General features: G+C 42.0%; 1 protein-coding gene across 2 annotated transcripts in view; it reads right to left on the reverse strand.

Annotated features, from left to right (window-relative positions):
• osbpl3b (oxysterol binding protein-like 3b) overlaps positions 1-12,406 on the reverse strand; it is a 92,372-nt gene that overhangs the window by 4,857 nt on the left and 75,109 nt on the right. For both annotated transcript variants that reach the window (XM_088327296.1, XM_088327295.1), the window contains 6 exons: positions 10,490-10,627; positions 8,548-8,611; positions 8,401-8,479; positions 8,168-8,312; positions 6,083-6,224; positions 2,247-2,373 (listed from right to left, as the gene is read on the reverse strand). In XM_088327296.1, coding sequence (XP_088183422.1) covers positions 2,247-2,373; positions 6,083-6,224; positions 8,168-8,312; positions 8,401-8,479; positions 8,548-8,611; positions 10,490-10,627 — 695 coding nt within the window. The remainder of the gene's footprint in view (positions 1-2,246; positions 2,374-6,082; positions 6,225-8,167; positions 8,313-8,400; positions 8,480-8,547; positions 8,612-10,489; positions 10,628-12,406) is intronic.

Consider the following 12,406-nt stretch of genomic DNA (forward strand, 5'->3'; position numbering starts at 1 on the left):
CCTTTTTTCCAAATGTTTCCTTCTTTTTTTCTCTTCCTTTTGTTTGTTTTTTTCTCAGCTTTTCACTACTTTTTCATTTTGGTATTTTTTTCTTTTTTGTTCTATTCCCCCCTTCCTTTAAGTCATTTTGTGCACAATTTTACATAATATTTGGTCATGTTGTGATTAAATAAGCAAAAACAACCTGAAGAGCCGTTTAGGACCCGAAAGAGCCGGTTCCTTTTAGTGAGCCGAGCCGAAGAAGCCGGTTCTCGACAAAATCTACTAACTTTACTCAACTTCGTTCGACCTGAAAATACCGTATTTAGGACACAACGTCAGGGGAACCCGTGTATTTTTACCTTCCTGCACTGTAACTTTGACTTAAGTCATTTCTTAATTAGCAATTTTGAGCCCCCATTTTTGTGCGCTGGCTAGATTTTCTTGTGCGCTGACAATGTGCGAGCAGTGCGCAATTGCGCACGCGCGCAGCTTAGAGGGAACACTGGTCTCAGGTATTGCAGCATGATTTGCCGAGATAAAGTGTATTTAAAAACTGATGTAGTTCTAAATAGAGTTGAGTGGCTCCAATTTTTGTAAGAGAATCAGGAAGTTATTTTTGGGATAATGTATCAAGCTACTGGACTGTCTCAGAAAATTAGAATATTGTGATAAAGTTCTTTATTTTCTGTAATGCAATTAAAAAAACAAAAATGTCATACATTCTGGATTCATTACACATCAACTGAACTATTTCAAGCCTTTTATTATTTGAATATTGCTGATTTTGGCTTACAGCTGAAAAAAACTCAAAAATCCTATCTCAAAATATTAGAATACTTCCTCAGACCAAGTAAAAAAAATAATTTTATAACAGCAAAACTAAATCAAACATTTGAAAATGTCCATTGATGCACTCAGTACTTGGTTGGGAATCCTTTTGCACGGATTACTGCATCAATCCGGCGTGGCATGGAGGCAATGCCACGCCGGATTATTGATGCCCAGGATGCTTCGATAGCGGCCTTCAGCTCATTTGCATTTGCAGGTCTGGTGTCTTTCATCTTCTTCTTAACTATACCCCACAAATTCTCGATGGGGTTCAGGTCAGGGGAATTAGCAGGCCAATCAAGGACAGTGATGCCATGGTCAGTGCACCAGTTACTGGTGGTTTTGGCACTGTGGGCAGGTGCCAGATCATGCTGGATAATGAAATCCTCATCTCCATAGAGTTTTTCAGCAGATGGAAGCATGTAGTGCTCTAAAATCTCTTGGTACACAGTTGCATTTACTCTGGACTTGATGAAACACAGTGGACCAACACCAGCAGCTGACATGGCTCCCCAAACCATTGCTGACTGTGGGAACTTCACACTGGATTTCAAGCAACTTGGATTTTGCTCCTCTCCAGCCTTTCTCCAGACTCTGGCGCCTTGACTTCCAAATGAAATGAAAACTTGCTTTCGTCTGAAAAGAGGACTTTGGACCACTCTGCAACTGTCCAGTGCTTCTTCTCCATAGCCCAAGTCAGACGCTTCTTCCGTTGTCTTGAGTTCAGAAGTGGCTTGACCGTGGGAATACGGCTATTGTAGCCCATTTCCCGGACACGTCTGTGAACTGTGGCTTTTGATACCTGGACTCCAGCTTCAGCCCACTGTCTTTGAAGCTCCCCCAAATTCTGGAAGCGGCTCTTCTTCACAATTTTGTTAAGGCTGCGGTCATCTCTCTTGGTTGTGCAGCGTTTCCGGCCACATTTTTCCCTTCCAACAGACTTTTTGTGGATATGCTTTGAAACTGCACTCTGTGAACAGCCTGCTCTTTGAGAAATTTCTTTTTGTGTCTTACCCTCCTGATGGAGGGTATCAATGATGGTCCTCTGGACAGCAGTCAGATCAGCAGTCCTTCCCATACTTGTGATTTAGTTTACTGAACCAAGCTGAGTGTTTTTAAGGCTCAGGAAATCTTGCAAGGTTTTTCGAGTTAATTAGATGATTCAGGTGATTAGTTGAATAGCCTACTTGTATACTTTTTCATGATATTCTAATATTTTGAGATAGGATTTTTGAGTTTTCTTAAGCTGTAAGCCAAATTCAGCAATATTAAAATAACAAAAGGCTTGAAATAGTTCAGTTGATGTGTAATGAATCCAGAATGTATGACATTTTTGTTTTTTTAATTGCATTACAGAAAATAAAGAACTTTATCACAATATTCTAATTTTCTGAGACAGTCCAGTATATAGCAAAAAAAGGGTTTTTATTCCTTACCTTTGATCCGGACGTAGTCGGGTGTCAGTGGGTGGTAACAGCGCTTTTAAGGAGTGGTCCAGCTCATTCAGCTCAATGGCAAACTTGGTGAAACCGTAGTACTGCTCATGGTCGAGCGGCATAGTATCTGCATATAAAAACATCACCTGCGTTGAGACCAGTGATGTGCGGTCAGGGGAGGCAGCTGAGGTGCTGCCTCACCTGTCATTATGGAAATACCTGTATATTTATTCAGTGTTAAGGTTCTTTTTCATTTAACCTCACAATTTTGGATTTACTTTTTCAAAATGGCTCAATTTTCACATTACATTAGGAACATTATTAATACAATTAGTGTCACAGTTGCCATGGCGCCCAATTGGCCCCGCCCGTGTGGCGCCAGCTGCGGCTCATTGACAGATTGGCTTCCCTTCTATTTAAGCTCAGTGCTTTCACTCACCCTTTGTCAGTCCGTCAATGAACCTCTGCCCCGAAAGACGTGGGTTTTTGACCCTGTCCGGGTTTCCTGCCTGTGTTTCCTGTCCGGTATCGTTACTATCTATTTTTGTCCTGTTTATTATCTCCAGTTTCATTCCCGTCTAGTTTGTTCTGTTTAATTTTGATATCCTTTTCTGATATCAATCCTGTCTGTCCCGTCCTGTCCGGTATCGATTCCATCTGTCCGATATTTGCTCGGGCGTTGGTATCGATCTCGTCTGACTCTGGCTTCCTCTCATTCCACGCCAGACTGCTGCCTAACGTGCATGACTGCCCCGTTTCCCGTAAAATAAAAGGCTTGCGTAAGAAACATCACGCAATTGGGTCCTGATCCTGTTCCGGTTCATGACAATTAGCATGTAACATATGACTGCTGAGCGTTTGCAGATGGAGAATGGGGCGCACATTTCCCTTGCCTCATGGCAGAGGGCAATAGTGAAAAAAATGATTCTGATTTGGCACTCATCTCAGCCACAAACCATGGAATTCGTGACAGTATTAGCAAGCTAACAGCAAGTTAAATCATCCAGTAGTTTTTTCTTGTTGCATCGCGTTTCTTTTTGTTTTTCACAATGGAGCAGTATTTTATGTAGGGGTCTAAACTCTGGTCACTTGTGACAATAGTTTGAGACCCCCACCTTAATGTGAAGTTTAATGCTATTGCGGCCCGCGCTAATCGGATATAGATGCTACTGCCGAGCTAATTGGTTAGGCAGGGGCTCAAAACTGGGACTTCTCACTCGCAAAGGCAGCCAAAAAATTACGGTGCATGTGGGATGAAATATAAAAAAATTTGCTCGCAAAGCACGGCGTATGTCTGGGGTGTGCTTTAAACGCGGTATTTGAAAGTCAGTGTACTTGTCTGTCCGTTACCATTGAAAACATTTGATGGAACGAAATAGACAAGAGAGATGGGGAATAGAGAAAGAGAGAGAGAGGGATGGGGAATAGAGAGACAGAGAGAGAGAGAGAGAGAGTTGGGGAATAGAGAGAGAGTGAGTAACGAGAGATGGGAATAGAGAGAGAGAGAGAGAGAGAGAGAGAGAAAGAGAGAGAGAGATGGGGATTAAGGAGAGAGAGAGATAGATGGGGAATAGAGAGAGAGAGTATAGTTACTTTTTAATCTTCATATCTTATTTTGTGTCGAAAAAAATACATTTGAGAATAGCGGAATGTTTTATCTTGTAGAATGAAATGAAATGATCTGCATTTATATAGCGCTTTTCAAGTCAATGACTTCCCAAAGCGCTTTACATTGTGCTTCACATTTCCCAATAGCGGCCGTGATCTGTGCAGCCATGTAAGGCGCTAACCTGCTTATTGGGGGTATTGGGGGTTCAGTGTCTTACCCCAGGACACTTCGACATGTAACACGGACAAGCCGGGATTCGAACTGGGATCCCTTAATCCTAAAACGATCGCTCTACCTCCTGAGCTACTGCCGCCCCAAGAAAACTTTATGTGGCCCGACTTAGCCTGGACCCTAACTCCTAACTAAGTATATTGAGTTAGTTTAAGACGCCTGATGTAACGTATTACTGAGCTGATCATCTGCAGAGTGAGGCACGCAATTCTCTTGCCTCATGGCAGAGGGCAATATTGAGACCAGGGATTCTGATTGGGCGCACACCTCAGCCCCAAACCAATACATGTCATGATGACTGATTACATTCACCTGTGCCCACTCGTTTGGCGCTAGCTGCAGCTGGCTACCTGATTGGTTCCCCGTCCTATTTAAGCTCAGTCCTTTCACTCGCCTGTTGTCAGTCCGTCAGCGAAACCTCTGTTTTCACAAGGCAAGCATTATTTGACTCTGACTCCCGTCGGTCCAGTTTTTCACCCGTTTTCCACCCGTCCGTTCCTGATTTTCCCGTCTGTCTCCGACTACGACCCGTTTTTAGAACCCAACCACATTTTGATCTTCCGTCCTGTCTAACGACCCGTTTTTGCACCCTGACCACGTTCTGATCTCCCGTCCCGGCTAACGGCCTGTTTTCCGTCTACTACGCTACGCTACTGGATCCTGCTCGTGGCCTGACCAAATTCAGGGTAGGACTCGAGATCTCTCCCGAACATTGAACAAGATAAAACTTGGAACAATGTAGAGACTGTATAACGACTAAATGAAACAATACTTTGAGACATTAAGTGAACACATTAAGAAGTATATAAGTAAATTATTATTAAAACAATGGTGTCATGATGACTGATTACATTCACCTGTGCCCACTTGTTTGGCGCTAACTGCAGCTGGCTACCTGATTGGTTCCCCGTCCTATTTAAGCTCAGTCCTTTCACTCGCCTGTTGTCAGTCCGTCAGTGAAACCTCTGTTTTCACAAGGCAAGCATTATTTGACTCTGACTCCTGTCGGTCCAGTTTTTCACCCGTTTTCCACCCGTGCGTTCCTGATTTCCCCGTCTGTCTCCGACTACGACCCGTTTTTTTAACCCAACCACATCTTGATCTTCCGTCCTGTCTAACGACCCGTTTTTGCACCCCAACCACGTTCTGATCTCCCTACAGCCCGTTTTTCCGTCTACTACGCTACGATCTCCCGCTCCGGAAGATCCACTTCCGCATTCGGAACACGTTCCGATTCTGTGAGCGGCCTGCTTCCCGCGTCCAGCGAGCACCGTATCACGGGCGCTGCCTTTCCTCTATATCTCAATAATATTGTGATTAACGTTACGCATCTGGGTCCTACTTCCGTTCTGGTCGTGACAATAAATTAGAGATAGTGTTAGCAAGCTAACAGCAAGTCAAACCAAGCAGTAATTTTTTTCTCGTAGGATAGATGGAAGATTACCGTACCTATCTAGAAATGCTTTTATTCAAAAGAATAAGCCATTTAAATTAAGACAATAAAACACATTTCTTCTATGCTAGAGTTTAGATATTGCTTTATTGTTATGCCCTTCAAAGGATAAATAAGATGTAGGTTTATTTACTTGAAAATCTGATTGTACATGACCGTACACAAACTTCACCGCATGTCACTGGTTGAGACACTAATTGCGTTTGCGATTATATAGCGCTTTTCAAGTCACTGAAGACCTCCCAAAGCGTTTTACAATGTGCTTCAACCAGACATTCAGCGGTCGAAAACTCCCATAATCTCCAGCGTCTTCCCCTCCCTTTACCCCCTATCATTTATTCTCTGTGTTAATAAATTGTGTGTGCATTTTCATTCGGCCTGGTTCATTGAATACATTTTCTTGGGATTAGTAATTGATATCAGAACTCAAAGAACTTAAAGAAATAATGTAATGACATTTTTTTTTATCAGTTTTGAATTGCCATTTAACTCCGTGTTAAAAATGCACTTTGAGTGATTCGGAATCAAACTCATCAGTCTTACTTGCTCTCCAGATGCATGTGGCCGAGGGCGGGTCCCCGCAGTAAACGGCTTCGTGCCACTTCCCAAAGAGCCGATGGACCACCTTCCCCTTCTGATTCGTGATGGTGCCTTCGACATCATTCACACTCGAGTTCCATCGAGCCTGTGAGGACGGAGAACATCCATCAAAGGAAAGGCCATTGTTCGAAACACTCGATCGCATTCTCTCATCCGACACGCTACGCTAATGTCTTCTTTTGGTCTTTGTTGCGGCTTCAATATCTATATAAGGTGTATTAATGGGAGGTCATGACAAATAAATCAGCCTTTTTTCTTGACTTGCCTTTCAAATGAGAACCGCAAAAGCAATTAACCTTCTCGGCTTGCAGAAGGTTCTATACATCAAACCACAAAAACATCATATAGGCTTCTGGTGGAGAACACCAACTGTGAGCAAAGGTCATTGAGTAATCAAAGCCCTACTACAGTACAGAGTCAAAAGTGACAACAAAAACATTTCACAGACCACAAACAATTCATGTCCACGGACGTTATAAATCTTTGATATGTGAATTGATGAAAATGTTTTGAATATTTACAATAATTAAATTACTCTAATTTAGCATCCTAGATGCCTGTAGGTCAGCAGGGTCCACAAACAGAAAGATCAGGACATAAAAAGTCCCTTTAAATAAACCAAAAATGGTTTTCAATGAGGTCAGTTTAGAGTTTTATAATAAAATTTTAATCTTTCCAATTTAAATTCTTTTTTTTTTAAATTTAATAACAGTTAAAACTCTTAGCATATTCCATTGCAACCCGGTCATTATATTATACTTTGATTATTTTTTTATTTTATTTTTATTGTTTGTTAATGCAACATCCATCGCAGCCTGGTCATGCTGGAAGGGGGATTACCTCATGTGCGGCCCCTTGTCAAGGTTTTGTAATTTTCCTGATGCTGAGGTTTTTGAGTTTTTCCTTGCCGTTATGTAGGTTTTAGATTAGGGGATGATGTAATAATAGACTGTGCTCTGTGCAGCCCTTTGAGACTCCTTGTGATTAAGGGCGATACTGTCATGATTACCAAAGTGAATCACCTGTGCCCGCTTATTTGGCGCCAACTGCCGCGGGTTCTGATTGGCTCCCTGTCAGTATTTGAACCCAGTCCTGTCAATCCCCTGTTGTCGGTCCGTCTGCGAATCTCCATGTATATTAGGCAAGCCTTTTTTTACCCTGACTCACGCCTGTCCCGTTTTTTGCTCCTGTTTGTCTCCCGCTACGACCCGTTTTGATCCCGACCAAGTCTGCTCTCCTGTCCCGGCTTACGACCCCTTTTTGTTCATGACTACGTCTACTCTCCCGTTCTGGCTCACGACTCGTATCCGACGCTGACCACGTCTTGCTCTCCCAGTCCAGATTTCCGCCCCTGACACCACCTTCGCTCTATACGGAAGATCCACTTCCGTGTTCGGATCGCAATTCGAGTACGAAAGAGACTTGCTTCCAGCGCCCGGCGAACACCGGATGGTGGGCGCAGCCCTTCCTCTCTCTTTCAATAAAACTTGTGGTAAACGTCACGCAGGTGGGTCCTGTTTCCGTTCTGGTCCTGACAATATACAAATAAACATTACTTGACTCGACAATCTCAGTAATGTTTTTTATGTAAATCATTCTTCAATAGTTCATCAAAAGGTTATTTTAAGAGTCATAATTTTTTAAATAAAAATATTGTTGCTGTCTTGTAAAAAAAATCTCAAATTAAATTTTTATATATAGTGCTTTTCAAGTCAAGACTTTCCAAAGCGCTTTACAGTGTGCTTCACATTTCCCAATAGCGGCCGTGCAGCCATGTAAGGCTTATTGGGTGTATTAGGGGTTCAGTGTCTTACCCAAGGACACTTCGACATGTAACACGGAGGAGCCGGGAATCGAACCTGCGATCTCTTGATCCCAAGACGAGCTCTCTACCTCCTAAGCCACTGCCTCCCACATGACGGAGACAATATGATCCAGGCTGCCGAAAAATTATCAGCAAGCTTTATATGGCCCCCAAGCCATCATTTAGAAAGCCCTTGATGTAAAAAAATTACAAGTTGGACTCACTTTAACAAACGTAATCTTGCAGTGACATGTATCGCTGTTAGTGTTTTTGATGGAGATCTCGCCGTAGTGCTCGATCCAGCGTTGTCCACTCAGGATGTTGTGAATGCACGAAGTCACCTTGTTCCAAACGTAGTGATCTCCGGAGCTAAAATAAATGCATAAAAATACATAAATACATAAAAAGACATCGTGTGTATCATCTAGTTTTTGTTGCGTTAGTGCGTTAAGCTGACCCAGGTAGTGTCACATGTGTGCTGCCGACGGGAACAATCTCCATGGACTTCCCCCAAAACTTGTTCTTACACCTCACATCTGAAAAATGAAAATTTTACAATCCAAAAATTTGAACTCCACAAAAAAAGGTAAGCCACTAAACACACCTTGCCAGAAAATGAAATTTTTAGACTCTGCATGGCAAGCCGAGATCGGTGGATGATGGCTGACCTGTTGGTGGAAATGAAAAACAGCTTTAAAAATGAGCCTGAATTTAAACTAAATGTACAATATATCTACAACACGTTTAATGTAAAGCAGTGTTTCTCAACTGGTAGGTCGGGACCCAAAAGTGGGTGGCGAACCCATTTTTAGTGGGTCTTTTCTTTAACAAATGTATGCTAAGGTGTCACAACCTGCACGGTTGTCATGGCGCCCAGCTGGCCCCGCCCCTTGACACCGGCTGAGACGCACTGGACTGATTGCTTTTGGAGTACTTAAACGCTCCTTTTGGGACTGCCCGTTGCCAGACCATTGCTTTACCTTGTTGAAGACCTGTTCATGCCTGTTTGATCTGAGTAATGCTTAGTTTGTAATTTTGATTGCCTTTGAACCTGTTTTGTTTTTGGTTCGTTTTTGTGTTGGACAACTTTTCTTTCCTTATTTAAGTGACAGATCGTCTACGCATATGAGTTCCGACTTTCTGCTTCCCAGTTCGTTTCGTGACACTAAGGAGAAAAAACAAAGGTTCGATAAACTCCTTAACAGTAGATGGCGATAATGTTCCGCTCTATCTCTTCTACCAGTTTAGTCAATGGACGCATTTGAGAGGGACGGCATCTCATTTTATGGAGATTTTTTTCATTTTATTTCGTTTTCAGCCCATAATAATAAGGTTCTAAGAAAATTTGTGATACGGGGAAGCAAAAGTGGAAAACAGTGACAATAACGATCAAGTCAAAGAAGGAAACAATTGTGAAATACGAAAATAATGTACGAGAGTCGGGCATCGAAGCGTTGCTGGAAGGTACGATAAATTGTTTTAAATGTTCTGTTTTTACCGTTTACCAGTATATAAATGTTTAATAACTACATAACTAAATGATTATAGATGATTAGGTATACACTTAATTATTATTTTGAATTTCTTTTAGTATGTGGCTATTTTGAAACAGTTTTAGGGGGTCACTTACGTGATATGTAGGCTTATGTGCGAGTACAGATGCTCCCCAACTTACGAACATTTGAGTTACAAAAAACGGTAGATCCGAAAAAAAAAATTGGGATGTCGAAAAATATCCGGACATTGCTGTGAGTTAGATTTTATATTGTGTGCACATTTTTCCGACTACAGGTCATTCATAACTGTAGTGCTTCTTTCCGCCGCTACCGACGTGTGGTGGCGCTGTGAGTGGTCACCCAGCATCCACCCCGAAGAAGAAATCCAGCTTCTACTTCCTGGTTCGTGTGTAATGATAACAACACGCTAAGAACTGACATTTTTATAGTTTAATATCTCGTGCATCCATTCAATATGGTTGGTGTGAAGAAGGGGCGAGCCGTTTCTTTTAAAATGAAGGTGGAGTAAGAAAGCTTGATGCGGTTGAGAAAATGTACCACGGAGGGGGAAGTCGCCTAACTCTTGAAGCTCACCTTCCAAAAGTAAACTTTGTTTATCTTTATTTTATAAAATGTTTATTTTTTAGTACAAAACAATACAGGTTACTTATACAAGCCTTAAACATATTTCTATAAACCCTAAACTTACAAAATATAGCACTGAAGCAACTTACGAACAAATTCAACTTACAAACGATTGTCCGTAACGTATCTCGTTTGTAAGTTGGTCAGCGTCTGTATATACAGTACTTAAAGTTGTTTTGGTCTTGCATGTCATTTTGTTTTTGAAAAAAAAGTTGAAAATATCAAACTCTCTCTGCCTTTTAACTGCACAATCCTTTAATTGGATACATTTGAGAAGTGGAAATTGTTTTTTGTTTGAGTCGCAGCTCGTCATTAGAGAAGGATGGGTCTTGAAGTCAGACCAGTTGAGAACCACTGATAGAATTAACTGTTGATTAACACAGTATTACTCAGTGATAAGCATACCTGTTCTGCAATAAACTGGAAGCCTTTATCTGGCCTGTCACATTCGTAAGTCTCTCCTAGGACGGGATTGAAAGGCTTCCCGCCAGTTCTGTAGAAGCTCGAAGCGTAACCCGATACCACAAATGTAGCAATAAAGACCTAGACACACAAAAACAGTTGCTGGAAATTATTAAATGACAACAAGATTTTTTTTCTTGAGTTGTTTCAGATTTGGAAGTACCGTATTTTCCGCACTATAAGGCGCACCGGGTTATAGGGCGCACCCCCAAAAAATAGTTTTTGGTCCTATATTTTCCATACATAAGGTGCACCAGATTATAAGGCGCTACAATGGGAACGTCGACAAAACAGTCAGATAGTTCAGTCAAACTTTTTACCCCCTTAACTTTCCGAAAGCTTGCAAAGAAGCAAATACGTGTCTCAGACATGTACGGAAACAGTGTCTGTACGATGTCACCCATCACTCAAATGCATCGTTCCAAATATCATTCGGAAGGTTAAAGTCTTGGGATTCAAAAAATGCCAAACATTTCTTAGTTTCCATTTTATTTTTTGCTGGCAACTGTGTGGACAGAAAAGTAAGAATTTTATTGTGCAGGGAAACGGGGTTCTTTACTGTGCATATGACAATAAACACTTTGAATTAAATTCAGTTTAAAAATAGACTCCTCACAGAAACATCAACGTCGTTCTAAAACAAGATACCGGGAAAATATAAAGCCGCATAGCTCACCTAAGTTCTCTTGCAGCCATCACGTTCAATAATGATACGTAACCATGGTCTTCTTACAACCGTGAGTGTAGTAAATCCAGTAGAGTAATATATTTACAAATACAGAATAGTAAAAAATGTTTTCTCCATGCCGTAGTGCAACCCAACGTGTGATTCACATTCATCTTTTTCGACCAATTGCAGGCTTTGTTTCGCCCCTTTGGCCTATGCAAGCCTGTAAATGATTCGCCCCCTTTACCTCCGAATAACTTTAGCCAATAGTGACTGATTCAAGTGATGATTGACACATTGGTTAGGAAATGAAACGCTGGTATATAAATCCCAGCATACACCGCGGACAACTTCGCCTTCGGGGGAAAATCTAGTTGGCGGCTGCTTGCCTTAGTTGCAAGACTTTGCGACATAATATTGATGCATATATAAGGCGCACTGTATTATAAGGCGCACGGTCAGCTTTTGAAAAAAATAAAGGCTTTTAGGTGCACCTTAGAGTGCAGAAAATACGGTAATAAATCCATCAAGGCTGTAATCTGGTCTTGAAAGTGCGTAGCTACACAAAAATGTCCGAAAAGAAAGTAAGTTATTATTTTTAATTATTTGTTCTATGGATTACTTCTATCCTATAGGACATGGGTTTTAGCGCACAAAAAATGCGTGTATTCAAGGAATTTCAACTCCTTGCCCTGAAGAATTCTCGTGCCGGCGTGATGAAGGGGCCTATCGTGGAAGAAGAGCTAGCGAAGCGGCTAGCTGCGTTATAAGTCTTCGGTACCATCCGTAATCATGGTAAATGCGAACTCACGACCAAATAAGATCATCGAGTGCTGGTGGAAAACATCGAAGCGCACAGGGAGCGCAGTTGCTGTGTTTTGCGGAAACGTGGCTCACGTTTAGCATTCCGGACGCTAACGTGTAGCCACCCGGAGCTACCCGGAGCTATCCGGCTTCAACGCCGCTAAACAGAGACACGAAAGCCGGGGGGAATCGGAGAGGAGGCGGACTTGCTAACACGAGGTGGTGTATCCCTGGAATTTCACAAAGAACAGTTTTCCATCTGCCGCAGGGATGTCGAACTTTTGGACTAGCGCGATGTCATCCACGCCGCTACAAGCACCCCTAGGGCATCATGTTCATCTGTTAATAAACAACGGGGTAGACTGCTGGAAGTGTGAATTTCCCTACGG

The sequence above is a fragment of the Urocampus carinirostris genome, chromosome 2, assembly GCF_059441175.1.
Source record: "Urocampus carinirostris isolate Australia breed hairy pipefish chromosome 2, RoL_Ucar_1.0, whole genome shotgun sequence".
In the NCBI taxonomy this organism is placed as follows: Eukaryota; Metazoa; Chordata; class Actinopteri; order Syngnathiformes; family Syngnathidae; genus Urocampus; species Urocampus carinirostris.